The 23,288-nt window shown below is 43.3% G+C and overlaps 1 protein-coding gene across 1 annotated transcript; it reads left to right on the plus strand.

The window, feature by feature from the left end:
• The first annotated feature begins 272 nt into the window (after positions 1-272).
• Positions 273-23,258, plus strand: LOC135556692 (sorting and assembly machinery component 50 homolog A). The gene is made up of 15 exons (XM_064990080.1): positions 273-447; positions 6,236-6,346; positions 6,463-6,564; positions 9,171-9,258; positions 9,430-9,536; positions 10,004-10,134; positions 11,611-11,698; positions 11,889-12,017; positions 12,292-12,363; positions 12,494-12,580; positions 13,225-13,295; positions 17,307-17,374; positions 17,484-17,630; positions 17,975-18,116; positions 21,033-23,258. The coding sequence occupies exons 1-15, from the start codon at positions 427-429 to the stop codon at positions 21,076-21,078; spliced, it is 1,410 nt and encodes a 469-aa protein (XP_064846152.1). The 5' UTR covers positions 273-426; the 3' UTR covers positions 21,079-23,258.
• The last annotated feature ends 30 nt before the right edge of the window (positions 23,259-23,288 follow it).

Here is a 23,288-nt window from a genome sequence, read left to right on the forward strand (position 1 = left end):
GTTCCCGAGTGGTGCAGCGATCTAAGCTCACTGCAACTCAGTGCAAGAGATGCCACTACAGTCCCTGGTTCGGATCCAGGCTGTTTCACATCCAGCTGTGATTGTGCGCCGTCCTATGGGACTCCCAATTGGCCCAGCTTCAACCAGGTTAGGGTTTGGCCGGTGTAGGCCGTCATTGTAAGTAAGAATTTGTTCTTAACTGACTTGCCTAGCTAAATAAAGGTTCAATCAAATAAATGCAATACGCTGTGAAACGTTGACATCTTGAATACACCCAGGATGAGTTGGGGGTGTGGTTTCGATGGTGTCATGGCTTCCCCCGTCCACGAAGCTACATCTCTATTGAGCCGAGCGTGAATTAAATGTCTTTTAATTTCGTAAAATAAACACCAACATTTGAAGGACTACACATTCAATACCTTAATCATGGGCACCGTCCACGCAAGGGTAAGGATAACTGCTCAAAATGCAAAGGGTGACAGCATGACCTCTGAGTGCAGTAGCCAATAGCTAGCTTAGTATAGCTAGCTGTCACGTACAGCGAAAGGGGCCCAGTTGGACAGCTTGCCAACTATAGAAACTAGCTGAACTTCAGATACATGAACTGTCGATGTCAGTAAAGGAAATTAACATGATCATAGTTGCAACAACAGCATTGGTAAACGTGCAACGGGCGCCCGACACGTTCATTGATCTTAAATAGTGATCATATGGGTTAGCCCTTGGATCATGACACGAGTCATTGGACGAAGGCGCCTTCTGTCGGAAGGAGTTTTACTGATATCAGATGTCAATCACCTGAAGCGCAGAACCATGTAAACACGTGCATGAGCTCTGCAAATATGCGTGCGTCTTCTGTATGTATTATTTATCTTGTGTGCATGCTTCTGAACACACTACCAGCGCTTTGAAAAGTTGATGTAATTATACTTTCCTGTGGATATATTGTCTCACATTCCTACAGTCAAAAGGACCAACCGCACGGACAACCGGTAAAGCGCGTTAAAATATGATTTTATTCAACATTCTGTCTTGTAGAGGACGTGATAGTAAACTTACTGATTCAAACACTAATTTCTGTCTGATGTTGAATTCAACATTGGTGGAAAAAGTACTCAAAGGTCCTACTTGAGCAAAAGTAAAGATACCTTAATAGAAAATGACTCAAGTAATAGTGAAAGTCAACCGGTAAAATACTACTTGAGTAAAAGTATTTGGTTTTAAATATACTTAAGTATCAAAAGTAAATGGAATAGCTCAAATGTACTTAACTATCAAAAGTAAAAGTATATACCATTTCAAATTCCTTATATTAAGCAAACCAGATGTCACCATCAAAAATAAAAACATTTGACACATAGCCAGGGGCACACTCCGACATTAATTTATAAACAAAGCATTTGTGTTTTGTCAGTCCGCCAGATCAGAGGAAGTAGGGATGACCAGGGATGTTCTCTTGATAAGTGTGTGAATTGGACAATTTTCCTGTCAAAATGTAACAAGTACTTTTGGGTGTCAGGGGAAAATGTATGGAGTAAAAAGTACATTATTTTCTTTGGGAATGTAGTGAAGTAAAAGTTGGCAAAACTATGAATAGTAAAGTACAGATAACCAAAAAAACTACTTAAGTAGTACTTTAAAGTATTTTTACTGAAGTACTTTACACCACTGGAATTCAATGCAATTCAACATCTGGTTTCCAGGCAACGATCTAGCATGCTTCCAACACCTATGTATAATTTTAACTCGGGGAAGTGTTGCAGAAGTGTAGTTTTGTTGGATGGAGTTACCCATAGTTGTATATATGTTTTAATTTGAAGGCTTCTTTCACGCTGATGAAAGATAAGGGAAATATGTTTCGAAACCCATATTGCCAAGCAATGATTATAAACCTAAATGCTAAAACATGGTGTCTGGATTGTAGTTCACATGAGGCAGTTGTGGGTCGAAGCTAATGGCTGAGAACGGTCGGGAGAAGGCAGAATGCTGCCTACAGAACTAATGCATGGTGGTGCATCATCAAATCAGACAATCTGATCAGTGTACACGCATGGCAGTTTCTTCCCAGTGTCTGAGATTAGGACCTGGTCCTGGGTAAGCAGTATGTCTTGTGCCTTCGACTCATTGATGTAGAAATCTTCATCCAAATCGAGGATAGTGATCGCTTTTCTGATGTCCAGAAGAAGAAAAAAAAGAAAAAAACACAATAGCAGAATTGGACAGGAGCCTGCAAAACGGCCTCTATACATTTCAGCACCATTCTCCAGTGCCGTCATGCGCTTGCTTAGATGCTTACAACCACATTCTGAAATTTACACTAACTTCAACTAATGACATTTTGAAGAATGACTTGTACAAGTTCATCTCAATATGGTATTTACCAACCAATTAATTGATTTATTTTTTATTATTGTTATTTATTTATTTTTCTTCTTGGGCCTCTATAACTATATCTATTTTTTTTGTGTAATTTGGATTAATCCCCTCTACCACACGGAACCCCACTAATCTACTGACGGAACGCAAGAGGTGGCTAATAACAGACCTCCATCCTATGCTAGCTTGCTACCGATGGCCTGGCTAGCTGTCTAAATCGCCGTGACCCCCAACCAACCTCTCTACTCACTGGAACCTTTTGATCACGCGACTAAGCATGCCTCTCTTAGTCAATATGCCTTGTCCATTGCTGTTCTGGTTAGTGTTTATTGGCTTATTTCACTGTAGAGCCTCTAGTCCTGCTCACTATACCTTATCCAACCTATTAGTTCCACCACCCACACATGCAATGACATCTCCTGGTTTCAATGATGTTTCTAGAGACAATATCTCTCTCTTCATCACTCAATACCTAGGTTTACCTCCACTGTATTCACATCCTACCATACCTTTGTCTGTACATTATACCTTGATGCTATTTTATCGCCCCCAGAAACCTCCTTTTACTCTCTGTTCCAGACGACCAATTCTTATTGCTTTTAGCAATACCCTTATTCTACTCCTCCTCTGTTCCTCTGGCGATGTAGAGGTGAATCCAGGCCCTGCAGTGCCTAGCTCCACTCCTATTCCCCAGGCGCTCTCTTTTGGCGACTTCTGTAACCGTAATAGCCTTGGTTTCATGCATGTTAACATTAGAAGCCTCCTCCCTAAGTTTGTTCTTTTCACTGCTTTAGCACACTCTGCCAACCCGGATGTTCTAGCTGTGTCTGAATCCTGGCTTAGGAAGACCACCAAAAATTCTGAAAGTTTAATCCCAAACTACAACATTTTCAGACAAGGTAGAACTGCCAAAGGGGGCGGTGTTGCAATCAACTGCAAAGATAGCCTGCAGAGTTCTGTCCTACTATCCAGGTCTGTACCCAAACAATTTGAACTTCTACTTTTAAAAATCCACCTCTCTAAAAACAAGTCTCTCACCGTTGCCACCTGCTATAGACCACCCTCTGCCCCCAGCTGTCCTTTGGACACCATATGTGAACTGATTGCCCCCCATCTATCTTCAGAGCTCGTGCTGCTAGGCGACCTAAACTGGAACATGCTTTTAACACCCCAGCCATCCTACAATCTAAACTTGATGACCTCAATCTCACACAAATTATCAATGAACCTACCAGGTACCTCCTCAAAGCCTTCAACGGGCACCTTCATAGATATCATCCTAACCAACTTGCCCTCTAAATACACCTCTGCTGTCGTCAACCAAGATCTCAGCGATCACTGCCTCATTGCCTGCATCCGTAATGGGTCAGCGGTCAAACGACCTCCACTCATCACTGTCAAACGCTCCCTGAAACACTTCAGCGAGCAGGCCTTTCTAATTGACCTGGCCGGGGTATCCTGGAAGGATATTGATCTCATCCCGTCAATAGAGGATGCCTGGATATTGTTTTTTAAATGCCTTCCTAACCATCTTAAATAAACATGCCCCATTCAAGAAATTTAGAACCAGGAACAGATATAGCCCTTGGTTCTTCCCAGACCTGACTGCCCTTAACCAACACAAAAACATCCTATGGCATTCTGCATTAGCATCGAACAGCCTCCGTGATATGCAGCTGTTCAGGGAAGCTAGAAACCATTATACACAGGCAGTTAGAAAAGCCAAGGCTAGCTTTTTCAAGCAGAAATATGCTTCCCGCAACACTAACTCAAAAAAGTTATGGGACACTGTAAAGTCCATGGAGAATAAGAACACCTCCTCCCAGCTGCCCACTGCACTGAAGATAGGAAACACTGTCACCACTGATAAATCCACCATAATGGAGAATTTCAATAAGCATTTTCCACAGCTGGCCATGCTTTCCACCTGGCTACTCCTACCCCGGTCAACAGCACTACACCCCCCACAGCAACTTGTCCAAGCCTTCCCCATTTCTCCTTCTCCCAAATCCGTTCAGCTGATGTTCTGAAAGAGCTGCAAAATCTGGACCCCTACAAATCAGCCGGGCTAGACAATCTGGACCCTTTCTTTCTAAAATTATCTGCCAAAATTGTTGCCACCCCTATTACTAGCCTGTTCAACCTCTCTTCCGTGTCGTCTGAGATTCCCAAAGTTTGGAAAGCAGCTGCGGTCATCCCCCTCTTCAAAGGGGGGGGACACTCTTGACCCAAACTGCTTTCGACTCTGTCAATCACCACATCCTCATCGGCAGACTCGACAGCCTTGGTTTCTCAAATGATTGCCTCGCCTGGTTCACCAACTACTTCTCTGATAGAGTTCAGTGTGTCAAATCGGAGGGTCTGCTGTCCGGACCTCTGGCAGTCTCTATGGGGGTGCCACAGGGTTCAGTTCTTGGACCGACTCTCTTCTCTGTATACATCAATGAGATCGCTCTTGCTGCTGGTGAGTCTCTGATCCACCTCTACACAGACGACACCATCTGTATACTTCCGGCCCCTCTTTGGACACTGTTAACTAACCTCCAGGCAAGCTTCAATGCCATACAACTCTCCTTCCGTGGCCTCCAATTGCTCTTAAATACAAGTAAATCTAAATGCATGCTCTTCAACCGATTGCTACCCGCACCTGCCCGCCTGTCCATCATCACCACTCTGGACGGCTCTGACTTAGAATACGTGGACAACTACAAATACTTAGGTGTCTGGTTTGACTGTAAACTCTCCTTCCAGACCCATATCAAACATCTCCAATCCAAAGTTAAATCTAGAATTGGCTTCCTATTTCGCAACAAAGCATCCTTCACTCATGCTGCCAAACATACCCTTGTAAAACTGACCATCCTACCAATCCTCGACTTTGGCGATGTCTTTTACAAAATAGCCTCCAATACCCTACTCAACAAATTGGATGCAGTCTATCACAGTGCAATCCGTTTTGTCACCAAAGCCCCATATACTACCCACCATTGCGACCTGTACGCTCTCGTTGGCTGGCCCTCGCTTCATACTCGTCGCCAAACCCACTGGCTCCATGTCATCTACAAGACCCTGCTAGGTAAAGTCCCCCCTTATCTCAGCTCGCTGGTCACCATAGCATCTCCCACCTGTAGCACACGCTCCAGCAGGTATATCTCTCTAGTCACCCCCAAAACCAATTATTTCTTTGGCCGCCTCTCCTTCCAGTTCTCTGCTGCCAATGACTGGAACGAACTACAAAAATCTCTGAAACTGGAAACACTTATCTCCCTCACTAGCTTTAAGAACCAACTGTCAGAGCAGCTCACAGATTACTGCACATAGCCCACCTATAATTTAGCCCAAACAACTACCTCTTTCCCTACTGTATTTATTTATTTATTTTGCTCCTTTGCACCCCATCATTTTTATTTCTACTTTGCACATTCTTCCATTGCAAATCTACCATTCCAGTGTTTTACTTGCTATATTGGATTTACTTTGCCACCATGGCCTTTTTTTGCCTTTACCTCCCTTATCTCACCTCATTTGCTCACATCGTATATAGACTTGTTTATACTGTATTATTGACTGTATGTTTGTGTTACTCCATGTGTAACTCTGTGTCGTTGTGTGTCGAACTGCTTTGCTTTATCTTGGCCAGGTCGCAATTGTAAATGAGAACTTGTTCTCAACTTGCCTACCTGGTTAAATAAAGGTGAAATAAAATAAATAAATAAACTACCTTTTATCATAATAACCAAACCACTAAAGCCACCTAAATGCCATTTTAGCTATTAGGTTTTGTACAGATAACTAGCTTTACAATACAAGAAGTATCCTGGTAAGTCATTGATTCATCACAATCTCTGTTGTGTTGCAGAGTCTTGACCCTCTGCCAATGCAAGGACCTGAGTTGGGGGTTCATGCGGATGACATCGAGACCCCAGAAATGGAGCAGGAATCAAAACAAGAGGTTCTTGAAAACAAAGATGTACGGCTCAAGTTGTTTCTTAGTTCATCTTTTCTGTGTGGTTGAATGTAAAAGTGACCTTTTTTATTGTTGCCTGTCAATTCTGATTATAACTCCTTTGTATATTTGTCCTATAGGTCATAGTCCAGCATGTTCACATAGATGGTCTGGGAAGAACCAAGGAGGATTGCTTAACATACGAGATTGCTGGTGTCTTCAGAGCAAAGAACTTGATTGACGTGAGTGAATCTATCAGTACAGTAGGATACAGACCACCAATTTTAATAGCCAGCCAAATAGAAAAAGTAGCCAGCCAGGCTCCCTTGGGCTGGGGGAGGGGTTTAGACAGTAGCCAGCCAGGCTGCCTTGGGCTGGGGGAGGGGTTTAGACAGTAGCCAGCCAGGCTGCCTTGGGCTGGGGGAGGGGTTTAGACAGTAGCCAGCCAGGCTCCCTTGGGCTGGGGGAGGGGTTTAGACAGTAGCCAGCCAGGCTCCCTTGGGCTGGGGGAGGGGTTTAGACAGTAGCCAGCCAGGCTCCCTTGGGCTGGGGGAGGGGTTTAGACAGTAGCCAGCCAGGCTCTCTTGGGCTGGGGGAGGGGTTTAGACAGTAGCCAGCCAGGCTCCCTTGGGCTGGGGGAGGGGTTTAGACAGTAGCCAGCCAGGCTCCCTTGGGCTGGGGGAGGGGTTTAGACAGTAGCCAGCCAGGCTCCCTTGGGCTGGGGGAGGGGTTTAGACAGTAGCCAGCCAGGCTCCCTTGGGCTGGGGGAGGGGTTTAGACAGTAGCCAGCCAGGCTCTCTTGGGCTGGGGGAGGGGTTTAGACAGTAGCCAGCCAGGCTCCCTTGGGCTGGGGGAGGGGTTTAGACAGTAGCCAGCCAGGCTCCCTCGATCTGGGGGAGGGGTTTAGACAGTAGCCAGCCAGGCTCCCTCGATCTGGGGGAGGGGTTTAGACAGTAGCCAGCCAGGCTCCCTTGGGCTGGGGGAGGGGTTTAGACAGTAGCCAGCCAGGCTCTCTTGGGCTGGGGGAGGGGTTTAGACAGTAGCCAGCCAGGCTCCCTCGATCTGGGGGAGGGGTTTAGACAGTAGCCAGCCAGGCTCCCTCGATCTGGGGGAGGGGTTTAGACAGTAGCCAGCCAGGCTCCCTTGGGCTGGGGGAGGGGTTTAGACAGTAGCCAGCCAGGCTCCCTCGATCTGGGGGAGGGGTTTAGACAGTAGCCAGCCAGGCTCCCTCGATCTGGGGGAGGGGTTTAGACAGTAGCCAGCCAGGCTCTCTTGGGCTGGGGGAGGGGTTTAGACAGTAGCCAACCAGGCTCCCTCGATCTGGGGGAGGGGTTTAGACAGTAGCCAGCCAGGCTCCCTCGATCTGGGGGAGGGGTTTAGACAGTAGCCAGCCAGGCTCTCTTGGGCTGGGGGAGGGGTTTAGACAGTAGCCAGCCAGGCTCCCTCGATCTGGGGGAGGGGTTTAGACAGTCTTTTTTATTTTATTTTTTATTTTTCCAGAACAAGCTCTATTTTGGTGGCCTCATTCTAATGCTAGATTGTATTTTCAACCCGTAACTATCAGGAAATAACACTGATCTACATATTTTACAGTGTTGTTTAATCAGCTGTTGTACAATATTATATAAAACAGGGAGAAAAAAATTGAGTGCACTGGGCCTTAAGAATCCTGTAAGAGTCTGCTGACTTCCGTGGGTTTCGAGCTTCCTTTTACGAGGCATTTTCTCAGCTTTGTGCAATACAGGTATGATTGAATAATGAAGCAGGTGTTAAACATGGGCTTTGCTACACAGAAAGCCGCAGTTGACTAGTCTATTGTCAACACATTGATTAAATCATAGACCTATATCAATATCTTTGAAATACCATATAAGTCATTATCTTTTAAAACTATTCAATCTGTTTTCTTTAATCATATTTTGGACCAGAGTGAGGCTTTCTCCACTTAGCCTATTTTATGTTCCTGCAGTGAGGAGGATTCACCAACTTCATTTAATGTTTTTGATAGTTTATCTGCTGATAATTGCCAAAAAGTCTACCAGTATGCAAATAAGTCAATGGGTATCTGCTAACGCTAGTTAGCATTGGCTCGCAAAACTATCTCAAACTTTCGTCTTTCTGGACACAGAGACATACACAAATTGTATCCCTTTTAATGTGTGACCGAAAAGAAAGGAATGTGCTAGAAAACAATAGACTAAGTAGATGTAGACTTGTCGTTCCCACATTATATGGGACATGCAAATTCATGTTCTCTAATGAAAGATGCTAACATATATTAATGATTTTTTTTTTTAGATCAATAATTGTATTTTTCCATAAATAATTAATTGTTTATCCAAAAAAAATTAAATGTTCTTTTTATTTATTTTAAAAAATGCAATAGATTTAGAATAGATTTATGGATATATAAAAATCATTCATATATGTTAACGGCATTCCATATGCTCTCACCATACCTGTAAAGAAATTTGACTGCAACCTCAGCGCACACACCCAGGTACCGAGAGTCGGGACAGACAGGCGACTGTCAAACCAGCAGTGTTTCCCTGTCTTTGCTCGCTTTGTGATTTACAGGCACATGTCCTGTCAATAGATCGCTAGAAGATGCATATCGTTCATTCTAGCGGGAGAGGGTTCTTCAGACCTTTTGTTTCTGACGAGCCAATTGTAAAGTAGCCTAGTTTATTTTAGTGAGGAAAAAGTACCTGTCTGAAAATGAGTCTGTAATCGGCTGTATAGCCGACAGCCGGAGCTAGTGGGGAAGCGCTGTGTATGGAGACGCTGTGGAGACTGTAGCAAAAGTTTAACTTACTTTGTTTATTTATTTATAATTGTTTTTTTGTAGGTCATGAAGAGAGCCCACGAAGCCAGACAGAAGCTCCTCCGTCTTGGTATCTTCAGACAGGTGGAGGTTGTCATTGATACCTCACAAGGTACTGTGGTTAGAAAGATGATCCGTTCTTAATCCGAACAGGATCACTACCAAAGTTTTGCATATTACGTTGGGAAAATAATAAAAAGGAATGGGGAAAATGGTTAACACACAAAAACAAAAAAAAATACAAAAATGTAATAAAAAATGTTTAAATACCACTTCCTTTCAGGGGTGGATGCGCTGCCTAACGGACTAGATGTGACGTTTGAAGTGACTGAGCTGAGACGCATGACTGGTAGCTATAACACCATGGTTGGAAATAACGAAGGCAGCATGGTGAGAACTCCTGGGGCTCTATCTCAAGTCATCTTGTTGTGAGTCCTATCTCCTTATCTCCTTCTAAATTGTATTGGAGGAGAAGGACCCAATGTCCCTCCATTTGGACCAGTGTTTCCCAAACTAGGTCCTCCGGTCCCCAAGGGGGTGCACGTTTTAACCTAGCACTACACAGCCGATTCAACTAATCATCAAGCTTTAATCATTTTAAGATCAGCTGTGTCGTGCTTGTGGGAAGAAAAACAACAACCTGCATCCTTTGGGGTCACGAGGACGGAGTTTGGGAAACACTGCCTTGGACCAAATTCTCCAATGTGTTTTGAGAAGGAAGCGAGGAGAGAGGAAATTAGAAATCAAGGACAGATTAATTTATAAAGAGCTATGGTGGTGATTACACATGCTCTAAGGAGGTACCATCCTCCGCTGTGGTCAGGTTTTTGACTAGTTTTCCCTCCCTCTTACTGCAGGTTCTTGGTCTGAAGCTGCCCAATGTTTTTGGTCGTGCGGAAAAGCTAACATTCCAGTTCTCCTATGGCACCAAAGAGACTTCCTATGGGCTGTCTTTCTTCAAGCCTCAACCTGGTCACTTTGAGCGCAAGTATGAGAACAAAAACCTGCCACTTATATTATAAGCAGGGCTGTAAATACACGGATTTACATTTAAAAGGTGCTACATCGGATTTTAATTTTATACTTTTTTTTTTGTAATTTCTGAAAATGTTCATAATATATCTGCAGTAATAGTGGAATGAAACGTGTTTCACAGTATTACTTAACCCGCCAGTGTTGTGATTGGCAGTGATATTCAACTATTGATTAATCCCACCGGTGCGGCATCTGAAGGAAAACTGTTTTTACTTTGTGGCTGTGTTATCTAGTGGAAATCGCGTCAAGCGGCCAATATAGAAATCACTGTGCCATTTCCTGGTTGTAAAAGTTCTACGCTGTTCGCTCAATTTCAGTTTATTTGAGAAAACGACCACGGAATAGTGGAGAGAGTCATTGTACCATCTAAATTGCTGTGAAATATATTATCAATTAAGCTGGTGAAACAAAACCGAAAGTAAGAGGCTCAAGCACACGTCTCCACCATTGTTGCCTTGGATATGGGGAAGATTAGTTTAGAATGGAGCCTTGTGCTGTTGCAATTCACCTAGCATGTCTCTGAATGTTTTCCTCTATGTGTAGCACCTTTAAATTGTTCATTCTATAGATCCCTGGGGATGGAACACCTTTTAAGTTGTTGTCACGACTTCTGCCGAAGTCGTTGCCTCTCCTTGTTCGGGCGGTGCTCGGCGTTCGACGTCACCGGTCTTCTAGCCATCATTGATCCATTTTCTGGACAATGCGATCCATGACGGAGCTTATACAGTCAAGCTCCCTCGCTTGTTCCGGAACGCGTTCCTCCAGCTCCATGGGCATAGTGTCCTCTCCTGCTGACTTCATATTTTAGGGTCAGAGATTCTGTCAGGCAGAGGTGTATAGGTGGCAGGGAAGTCAGGTGCAGGAGACTCAAATGGAGTGTAAAATGGAGTCTTTTAATAAAGTCCAAGTAACATGCTCCATAACACTAAAATGTACATACATCAACAAATATGGGTACGAGGACCCGACGCGCACCTATACAACATAAAACTACACTGACAAAACAATCTCTGACAAAGACATGAGGGGAAACAGAGGGTTAAATACACAACAGGTAATGAATGGGATTGAAAACAGGTGTGTGGGAAGACAAAACCAATGGAAAATGAAAAATGGATCAATGATGGCTAGAAGACCGGTGACGCCGAGCACCGCCCGAACAAGGAGAGGCAACGACTTCGGCAGAAGTCGTGACAGTTGTTCATTCTATAGATCCCTGGGGATGGAACACCTTTAAGTTGTTCATTCTATAGATCCCTGGGGATGGAACACCTTTAAGTTGTTCATTCTATAGATCCCTGGGGATGGAACACCTTTAAGTTGTTCATTCTATAGATCCCTGGGGATGGAACACCTTTAAGTTGTTCATTCTATAGATCCCTGGGCTCTTTTTGTTGTTCTTCTAATTGACTTGCTCTTGCTGTTGCAGTTTCGCTGTTAACTTTTACAAAGTCACAGGCCAGTTTCCATGGAGCTCGCTGAGAGAGACTGATCGTGGCGTCTCCACAGAATTCAGTGTAAAGAACATTTTTCCATTCATCCATCTATCATTACTATCGAGTTCTCATTTACTGTTGTTATGCTAACTGCGATGAGTAGAATTGGAACTTCTCAGCGATTTTATTTTCAAATTAAATTTAATCCTGCTGTAATGCACTTGCAAGTGGTTGATCCTCTCTTCTTTCTCCCTCTCTGTTTTGCAAACAGTTCCCTCTTTGGAAGACAAACCACACCCTGAAGTGGGAGGGTGTGTGGCGAGAGCTGGGATGTCTGGCACGTACCGCCTCGTTCGCAGTCCGGGAGGAGAGCGGCCACTCCCTCAAGTCATCACTCTCGGTACCAGGACTTGAGTTTCGCTTCACAATCCCTCACACAACTACCCTTTTTTTAGTCCAAGGGATTAAGACATTGTGGTAATACATTGAGGCCCGAACTCCTGTTCTGAGATCTGTACACTTCATTTGTGTAAATCTTCCATTGATGTCAATGGGAAATTTGTGAGAAGAAAAAAAAAAACTTTGCTAACGTGGATCTCGAGTTAAGATTCGGTCACACTGAGACACTTGACTTTTTCCTCAACATTTTGCTCTTTTCTCCTTGGCCCTCATAGCATGCCATGGTCATCGACACCAGAAACTCCACAATCCTTCCCAGGAGGGGAGCCTTGCTGAAAATCAACCAGGTGTGTAGGTTAGGTGAACATTACCTGGCCCAGTGTTGTATTCAATGGTAATACCTTAATAAAACCATTTTCCCCAGACCATTTTTGAACCAACAACTCATTCAGCTGATGCGTTGTTGTGATTTTGTAGGAGTTGGCTGGCTACACTGGAGGAGATGCCAGTTTTCTGAAAGAGGACTTTGAGCTCCAATTTAACAAACGTCTTTTCTGGGACTCGGTGAGAAACTATAATCGTCCTATTTATCAAGAAGAAATTTGTGCGAAAAACTTTAGTTACACACATGAATCACAAGTTGGATCTCAGTCTGAGTATTGAATTGGTTCTGGACCATCTTTATAGTAAACAAGTTATAACCATCAATCAATCAAATGTATTTAGAAAACCCTATTTACGTCAGCAGATGTCACATTGCTTATATAGAAACCCAGCGTAAAACCCCAAACAGCAAGCCATTCAGATGTAGAAGCACGCCGGCAAGGAAAAACTCCCTAGAAAGAAACCTAGAGAGGAACCAGGCTCTGAGGGGTGACCAGTTCTCTTCTAGCTGTGCTGGGTGGAGATTATAAAATGACATGGTCGTTAAGGCCAGATAGTTGTTCAATATGTTAAAACGTTCATAAATGACCAGCAGGTTCAGATAATAATCACAATGGTTGTATAAGAGGGCAACTGGTCAGCACCTCAGGAGTAAATGTCAGTTGGCTTTTCATAGCTGGGCATTCAGAGTTTGAGACAGCAGGAGAGCCTGAGCCTAATGTAAACAGCTTGTTGATGGAGGGTTGACAAATGGTTTTGACCAGGTTGGAAAAAATGTGGGATAAAAGAGCACATTTGTTGAGACCTCGTCCTCTATCTTCCAGGTCCTGTCTGCATCTCTCTGGGGCGGATGCCTTCTGCCCATTGGAGATAAGCCAACTTGCATTGCTGACAGGTAAGACAATACTTCTCTCCGTTTCACAAAACCATAAGTGAAACGCAGGGGTGTCGAACATGGCACGCTAGCCGATTTTTAATGTGTCCCTGCCATGTTGTCTTTATACTGTATAGTCAGGGGTTAAAGTTCGATGGATTTCTGTCATATGGATTCTGGAGAGGTCGTTTTTGAGATCTGTGTAGATCCAAAATAAAAGTTTCTGGTTTGGAGATGACATAGAAAGTACATGCTTCAGTGTTAGGCTATGAAATATATTCACAAATATTTAATGTTCTCTGTTAAGCTGTTTCCACTGAACTGACATGCATGATTGTTGCTGACACTGATGTTCAGATGAAGGGAATGAAATGGTCTATAATGGGCCGTGGCGCTCAACTCAGACAGTGGTGTCTAGTCTACTGTAGCTACTGTAGCGTCATTCAAAGCCTCAACTTCATCACTGAGGTCAGGACTTTCCAGTGCTACTATCTCACCATGTCATGTTATTAACACAAATCAGACAACCAACCTAGCAGAATAGTTGACCTATTGATAGGTTCTGACTTTTTAGATATGAAATATACTTCTTCATGTCACTGAGGGAGACGGGGGGGGGGAGGGGTGTATAACGTTCACATTCTGTCAGGATATGTTTTTGTTGAACATCCAGGGATCCTGTGGGGAGGAGTGAGGAATTTGGGGCCGAGGTCAGATGAAGTGAGGAAGAATATAATCTTAGCAACAGAGATGTATTGGCTGTTTAGATGTGTAAGGAAGGGGCTCAGCATAGGAGAAAGGGTTAAATGCAGGTGCTTGTATGAATATGTTCCTTGTCTTATGCAGCTGTATGACCCAGTAGATGAATAAACTTGGTTTAAGCTTTACTAAGCTTCCCGTGAGTGTGTTAGAACCTAACACCGTTTCCCTGGTCGGCTTGTTGTTGTTATTGTTGTGTGTTAGAACCTAACACCGTTTCCCTGGTCGGCTTGTTGTTGTTGTGTGTTAGAACCTAACACCGTTTCCCTGGTCGGCTTGTTGTTGTTGTGTGTTAGAACCTAACGCTGTTTCCCTGTTCGGTTTGTTGTTGTTGTGTGTTAGAACCTAACACAGTTTCCCTGGTCGGCTTGTTGTTGTTGTGTGTTTGAACCTAACGCTGTTTCCCTGGTCGGCTTGTTGTTATGCGTTCTATATGAAAGGTTTTCCGCTCTAGGTGCATTCAGGTTGTGATAGGGAGGGAAGCATGTACTCTGTCTATGCACAACAATTATTAATGCCATCGCGGGAAAAGCCTTTTTGAAAGCAGTTTTGGCCTTTGTTAAACCAGAGCGGCGTCAGTTTGCTACCATTTTATTTCTTTACTCCTTCAAGTGGCATCTTTTTACAGATTCAGTTACAACTGTTTCTCCTTCAGGTGGTGTCATTTAACAGATTCAGTTACAACCAGAGTTTCAAGCATCCTGGCAATAAATCTCAAAGGAGAAATTTGTCTTAAATGGAACAAATATATATAATAGTAATTCAAGTGAATGATTAGTCATTATTTATACAGTACCAGTCAAAAGTTTGGACACAGCTAGTCATTCACCTGTTAATTGAAATGCATTCCAGGTGACTACCTCATGAAGCTGGTTGAGAGAATGCCAAGAGTGTACAAAGCTGTCATCAAGGCAAAGGGTGGCTACTTTATTTTTTTATTTCACCTTTATTTAACCAGGTAGGATAGTTGAGAACAAGTTCTCATTTTCAACTGCGACCTGGCCAAGATAAAGCAAAGCAGTACGACACATACAACAACACAGAGTTAAACATGGAATAAACAAAACATAGTCAATAATACAGCAGAACAAAAGAAAAAAATCTATATATAGTGAGTGCAAATGAGGTAAGATAAGGGAGTTAAGACAAGAAATAGGCCATTGTGGCGAAGTAATTACAATACAGCAATTAAACACTGGAATGGTAGATGTGCAGAAGATGAATGTGCAGGTAGAGATACTGGGGTGCAAAGGAGCAAGATAAATAAATATTGTATGGGGATGAGGTAGGTAGATAGATGGGCTGTTTACAGATTTGCTATGTACAGGTGCAGTGATCTGTGAGCTGCTTTGACAGCTGGTGCTTAGACCTCGTGAGGGAGATATGAGTCTCCAGCTTCAGAGATATTTTCAGTTCATTCCAGTCATTGGCAGTAGAGAACTGGAAGGAAAGACAACCAAAGGAGGAATTGGCTTTTGGGGTGACCAGTGAGATATACCTGCTGGAGCACGTGCTACGAGTGGGTGCTGCTTTGGTGACCAATGAGCTGAGATAAGGCAGGGCTTTACCTAGCAGAGGCTTGTAGATAACCTGTAGCCAGTGGGTTTGGCGACGAGTATGAAGCGAGGGCCAACCAACGAGAGCATACAGGTTGCAATGTTGGGTAGTGTATGGGGCTTTGGTGACAAATCAGATGGCACTGTGATAGACTGCATCCAATTTGTTGAGTAGAGTGGAGCCTATTTTATAGATGACATCACCGAAGTCGAGGATCGGTAGGATGGTCAGTTTTACGAGGGTATGTTTGGCAGTATGAGTGAAGGATGCTTTGTTGCAATATAGGAAGCCAATTCTAGATTTAATTTTGGATTGGAGATGCTTAATGTGAGTCTGGAAGGAGAGTTCACAGTCTAACCAGACACCTAGGTATTTGTAGTTGTCCATGTATTCCACATATTTGTAGTAGTACATGTAAGTCAGAGCCGTCCAGAGTAGTGATGCTGGACTGGCAAGCAGGTGTGGGCAGTGATCGGTTCAATAGCATGCATTTAGTTTTACTTGCATTTAAGAGCAGTTGGAGGCCACGGAAGGAGAGTTGTATGGCATTGAAGCTCGTCTGGAGGTTAGTTAACAGTGTCCAAAGAGGGGCCGGAAGTATATAGAATGGTGTCGTCTGCAAAGAGGTGTACCAGAGAATCACCAGCAGCAAGAGCAACATCATTGATGTATACAGAGAAGAGAGTCGGACCGAGGATTGAACCCTGTGGCACCCCCATCGAGACTGCCAAAGGTCCGGACCTCCGATTTAACACACTGAACTCTATCAGAGAAGTAATTGGTAAACCAGGCGAGGCAATCATTTGAGAAACCAAGTCTGTCGATTCTGCCAATAAGAATGTGGTGATTGACAGAGTCGAAAGCCTTGGCCAGGTTGATGAATACGGCTGCACAGTAATGTCTCTTATCGATGGTAGTTATGATGTTATTTAGGACCTTCAGCGTGGCTGAGGTGCACCCATGACCAGCTCTGAAACCAGATTGCATAGTGGAGAAGGTACGGTGGGATTCAAAATGGTTGGTAATCTGTTTGTTAAGATACTTCAAAGTATCTAATATAAAATATATATTTTTGGTACTATATGATTCCATATGTGTTATTTAATAGTGTTGATGTCTTCACGATTATTATACAATGTAGAAAATAGTTTAAAAAATAAAGACCCTGGAATAAGTAGGTGTGTCCAAACTTTTGACTGGTACTGTATATTTAAAAATAATAACATTCAGAATGTTGTGTCCAGTAGGGTAAATGCAGATGGACAAACCCCATGCTTCAGCCTATGTACATGTTATAGCCGCTATGCAGCATCAGTTGGCTAGAGGTGATAATGCCTATTACTAATAGAACATCTGACAATATACCATGGACAGGATATATGGTACAAATAATTTAAACATTTTTACCAATATGTTTTTGGGGCTCATTTCTGGAGGTGTAAATTATGTTTTAGATGGTGATTGAATATATATCTATATACATATACACTCAAGTCACCAGAACTGAGCTTCTCAGTCCTTCTATATAAAAAAATATCCCAGGTTGGACCACAGACCCCCTAAACAAGGGGACTGGAATTGGCCCAACTCTGTTTTAATACATGTACAAAATGATCCTCTTTCCCTTGAAGCATGATTGTGATGTAGCAGGAATTCTGTTTTTATGGTTTGTTTTTAGGGATTGTTTCTATGGTTTCTACCGATATGTCTCTTTAGGTTCTATCTCGGTGGTCCTACTAGCGTCAGAGGATTCAGTATGTACAGCATCGGCCCACAGAGTGAAGGTGAGATGTTATCCTCTGTCCGTTTGAATGAAGTCCGATTTTATTTTTTTATTGTTTTTTAGATGGTTAACTTTCTCACATCGTGTGGTTTTATTGTCTGAATGACCAGGTGACTACCTGGGAGGTGAGGTGTATTGGGCTGGAGCCGTCCACCTGTATACTCCACTGCCCTTCCGTCCAGGCAAAGGGGGATTCGGAGACCTCTTCAGGACCCACTTCTTCCTCAATGCTGGGAACCTGTGTAACCTCAACTATGGTGTGTGTTTTAAAGATGTAATTGAACCCCACGATCTATGATGTGGAAGTGTCAGATCTTCTGTGATGATAGCTGTAATATCTTTGGAAGCTGAATCTATGTTCAAATTCATCAGTATGAGAAATCCGCAGGACTCCATCACAATTATGTATGTATTTATGTATGTGGAGGAGTGGAATGACCTAGTAATATGTAGAGAGCCAATTAGATTTCAACAAAATGTTTCCGGGAATGCTAATCTTACGATTTCAGAACAATCTGACATGGTGGGTGTGGAAATCCGCTTTCTTGTGCTTTTGAAGTGTCATGACCCCTCAGGCTGTGGTGTATGTGTGTTGCTCCAGGTGACGGGCCTCGAGCACACCTGAGTAAGCTGGCAGAGTGTATCCGCTGGTCCTATGGAGCGGGAATCGTGCTGAGACTCGGAAACATCGCTCGGCTGGAGCTCAACTACTGCATTCCCATGGGCGTCCAGAGTGGAGACAGGTAGCCCATTATCTGCCCTTCCTGTTATCAAACCATGACATGATGGTCCATAGCTTAGAAACTATACTATATGGTTCATATAGTGTATTCGTAAAGTATTCAGACCCCTTCACTTTTTCCACAGTGTTACGTTACAGCCTTATTCAAAAATGTAATAAATAAATGTTTTCCATCAATTTACACACAATACCCCATAATGAAGCAAAAACAGGGTTTTAGAAATGTTTGCAAATGTATAAAATAAAATAAACTTATTTACATACCTATTCACACCCTTTGCCATGAGACTCAAAATTGAGCTCCAGTGCATCCTGTTTCCACTGATCATCCTAGATGTTTCTACAACTTGATTGGAGTCCACCTGTGGTCAATTTAAATTGTTTGGAGATGATTTGGAAAGGCACACACCTGTCTATATAAGGTCCCATTGTTGACAGTGCATGTCAGAGCAAAAACCAAACCATGAGGTCGAAGGAAATGTCTGTAGAGCTCTGAGACAGGATTGTGTCAAGGCACAGATCTGGGGAAGGTACCAAAACATTTCTGCAGCATTGACGGTCCCCAAGAACGCAGTGGCCTTGGTCAGATGGTCCCTCTGACAGAGCTCCAGAGTTCCTCTGTGGAGATGGGGGAATCTTCCAGAAGGACAACCATCTCTGCAGCACTCCACCAATCAGGCCTTTATGGTAGAGTGGCCAGATGGAAGCAACTCAGTAAAAGGCACAAGACAGGCACCTAAAGGACTCTCGGATCATCATAAACATTCTCTGGTCTGTTGAAACCAAGATTGAACTCTTTCGCCTGAATGCCAAGCGTCATGTCTGGAGGAAACCTAGCACCATCGCTAAGGTGAAGCATGGTGGTGGCAGCATCATGCTGTGGGGATGTTTTTCAGAGGCAGGACTAGGAGACTAGTCAGGATGGAGGGAATGATGAACGGAGAAAAGTACAGAGAGATCCTTGAAAACCTGCTCCAGAGCGCTCAGGACCTCAGACTGGGGCGGCGGTTCACCTTCCAACAGGGCATAGACGCTAAGCACACAGCCAAGACATTGCAGGTGTGGCTTTGGGACAAGTCTCAATGTCCTTGAGTGGCCCAGCCAGAGCCTGGACTTGAACCTGATCGAACATCTCTGGAGAGACCTGAAAATAGCTGCGCAGCAACGCTCCCAATCCAACCTGACCAACCTGACAGAGCTTGAGAAGATCTGCAGAGAAGAATGGGAGAATTTCCACAAATACAGGTGTGCCATGCTTGTAGCGTCATACCCAAGAAGACTCAAGGCTGTAATCGCTGCCAAGGGTGCTTCAACAAAGTACTGAGTAAAGGGTCTAAATACTGAGTGGCAAGAAAAAGAATGTGAACCATACAGACCTGGATTTCTTCATAAATTGGTCATAACATTTGATCTGATCTTCATCTAAGTCACAACAATAGACAAACGCAGTCTGCTTAAACTAATATCACACTCTCTATTGAACACACTGTAAAGATTCACAGTGCAGGGTGGGAAAAGCATGTGAAACCTTGGATTTAATAACTGGTTGACCCTCCTTTGGCAGCAGTAACCCCAACCAAACGTTTTCTGTAGTTGCGGATCAGACCTGTACAACAATTAAGAGGAATCTTGGACCATTCTTCTTCACAAAACTGTTTCAGTTCACCAATATTCTTGCCATGTCTGGTGTGAACCGCTTGAGGTCATGCCACAGCATCTCAATTGGGTTGAGGTCAGGACTCTGACTGGGCCATTCCAGAAAGTGTATTTTCTTTTGTTGAAGAAGCCATTCTATTGTTGATTTACTTCTGTGTTTTGGGTCGTTGTCCTGTTGCGTCACCCAACTTCAGTTGAGCTTCAATTGGAGGACAGATAGCCTTACATTCTCCTGCAAAATGTCTTGATGATCTTGGGAATTCATTTTTCCATCGATGTTAGCAAGCTGTCCAGGCCCTGAGGCCAAACCACAATGCTCCCTCCACTATACTTTACAGTTGGGATGAGGTTTTGATGTTGGTGTGCTGTGCCTTTTTTTCTCCACACAGTGTTGTGTGTTCCTTCCTTCCAAACAACCCAACTGTAGTTTAATCTGTCCACATAATATTTTGCCGGTAGCGCTGTGGAACATCCAGGTGCACTTTTGCGAACTTCAGACGTGCAGCAATGGGGTTTTTTTGGACAGCAGTGGCTTCTTCCGTAGTGTCCTCGTATGAACACCATTCTTGTTTAGTGTTTTGCGTATCGTAGACTCGTCAACAGAGATGTTAGCATGTTCCAGAGATTTCTGTAAGTCTTTAGCTGACACTCTAGTATTCTGCGCTGTCCTCTTGCAGTCATCTTTGCAGGACGGCCACTCCTAGAGAGAGTAGCAACAGTGCTGAACTTTCTCTATTTATAGACAATTTGTCTTACCGTGGACTGATGAATATCAAGGCTTTTAGAGATACTTTTGTAACCCGTTTCAGCTTTATGCAAGTAACCAATTCTTATGTCTTCTGAGATCTCTGATGTAAATGTGATATCTGTTTTTGTTTTTTTTCTTATAAATTAGCAAAGATTTTGAAAAACCTGTTTTTGCTTTTTCATTATGGGGTAGTGTGTGTAGATGGACGTGGGGGGAGGAAACTATTTAATCCATTGTAGAATAAGGCCTGTAACGTAACACAAAGGGGTCTGAATACTTTCCGAATGCACTGGAGATGAGCAGAAGACTTATGTCTGATTCACCATAAAGGGCCAACTCAAACCGTACTGGCTTGGTTAATTTATTTTCCTGTGTCATTTCCATAATGGTTTCAGCAAATGTGGTGGTTGTGTAACCAGGCCAGCCCAGTACAGCTAGATGTTTGGCTCAGTATTGTGAAAAGGGTATTGGGTTACTGTTAAGAAATGACACTTTGGTCTTTGTTTGTTTTAGGATATGCGACGGGGTCCAGTTTGGAGCTGGAATCCGATTTCTGTGATGTCGTCCTGTTGTCTTGCTGCATTGAATTGTGGAACACAGGACTTTGTTTCGTTGGTTTTAGGAAGTGGGAGGTGATCTATAGGGGTCACTTCCAACACAGCGAAGGTTGCTGGGAATGAAATGTCTACAACCAAACTATTGTAAGTAAAATGGACAGGGCATCAATGGGGAATTTCCTCCAGTACTAATGAAGGATGAGTCTCCAGTGCTCAAGATGTTAAAACTAGAGGCCTTCACGGGTTCAAAAAGTTGTACCTGTTCCGAAATGGACCTGGGGCTTTCCCGTCCGGACCCAATATGCCTACATTTATTTGTTAAATATAGAGACCCGTTCCGAATGGACACGAGGACAACTAGACCCATTCTGCGTAGACCTGGTTGGATCCAGTCCGGATACGAGTGAGGGAATTCACATTAAAGTCAATTTTTAAGCGACCGGCGGTGATAAAGCGAGGGAGAGGTAGAGCTCTAGCAGGACGTGTCAGCTAGTGACACAGGGAGCAGGGAAGGGGGAGGGAGAGGTAGAGCTCTAGCAGGACGTGACAGCTAGTGACACGGGGAGCAGGGAAGAGGGAGGGAGAGGTAGAGCTCTAGCAGGACGTGACACAGGGAGCAGGGGAGTGGGAGGGAGAGACGAGAAACGGCAACCGACTAAGCCGACTCGCGCTATGTTAGAGTGAATAGCAGCCTAGCTAGCTGTGTTAATCTCGTCCTACACAGTTAGAAACAACTTCATTCAGAATATTAAGTAGCAGCCTACCTGTTGGCTCTTGGTTTTTGTAGCCTATCCCTCTCCTTTAACTTCCGTCATTTTAAATTAAATATTCCATTGATATTTCCTAACTTTTGCCACACATGGAGGCTCTATGACTATAGCCCAGCGTTTTCCAAACTCAGTTCCGGGGACCCTAAGCGGTGCATGTTTTGTTTGTTTGCCTTAGCACTACACAGCTGATTCAAATAATCAACGTTTTTAATGATCAGTTGATTATTTGAATCAGCTGTGTGTAGTGCTAAGTCAAACAAACAAAACGTGTACTGCTTAGGGTCCCCGGGACTGAGTTTGGAAAACACTGTTCTAGCCTATTGCTGCTTTGATGACTTATGATTGGCCAACAACAAGCGAGACATGCCACTCTTGTGAAACGAGGAGCAGCTTAAATGATATGATTTCTCTCTCTCTGTACTACAGCAGATCTGTATGGGTACTTCCGGACATTTGGTATTTTGGTATTTTATTAGGATCCCCATTAGCTGTTGCAAAAGCAGCAGTTACTCTTCCTGGGGTCCACAAAAAAACATGAAACATTATACAGAACATTAATAGACGAGAACAGCTCAAGGACAGAACTACATACATTTTTATTTTTTTTAAGGCACACGTAGCCTACATATCAATGCATACACACAAACTATCTAGGTCAAATAGGGGAGAGGCGTGCCGGGTTGCTTTATCTGTTTTTTGAAACCAGGTTTGCGTGTTTATTTGGTCGTTAAAATTATACACCCGTGACAATCATATCAGATCCGACCCAGACCTGTGACATTATTTAGAATTGTGGATCCGAACCCTCTCGGGTATTCGGTTACAGGTGGATCTGTGAAGACCTCTAGTGGAAACCTAAGAACGGCAGACATCAGCCATGAGTCAAATATGTCAATGTGGTCTAAATTATTATGCTGATTTAATACATGTTATCATCTACAGTTATTAAAGTTACACTGAGTCTCTATAGCATCCACTTGCCTTCCGGTTGATTTTTGGTTTGTGTATTGAAACAACATGGATTAAACCATTTTCAGTGGTGTAAAGTAAATACGTAAAAATACTTTTGAAGTACTACTTAAGTCGTTTTTGTATCTGTAATTTACTATTGAGATTGGACAACTTTTAGTTTTACTCTACTACAGTCCTAAAGAAAATATTTACTCTTTACTCCCATACCCTTTCCCTGACACTCAGACTTACTCGTAACGTTCCCGAATGCTTAGCAGGACAGGAAAATGGTCAAATTCATGCACTTATCAAGAGAATGCGGGTCCTCGCTACTGCTTCTGATATGGTGGACTCACTAAACACAAGTGCTTCGTTTGAAAATGATGTCTGAGTGTTGGAGTGCCCCTGGCTATCCTTACATTGTTTATATATAAATAAATAATTTGGTTTGCTTCATATGAGACATTTGAAATTATAGTTTTCTTTTATAA

This window comes from Oncorhynchus masou, chromosome 15, assembly GCF_036934945.1.
Source record: "Oncorhynchus masou masou isolate Uvic2021 chromosome 15, UVic_Omas_1.1, whole genome shotgun sequence".
Classification (NCBI taxonomy): Eukaryota; Metazoa; Chordata; class Actinopteri; order Salmoniformes; family Salmonidae; genus Oncorhynchus; species Oncorhynchus masou.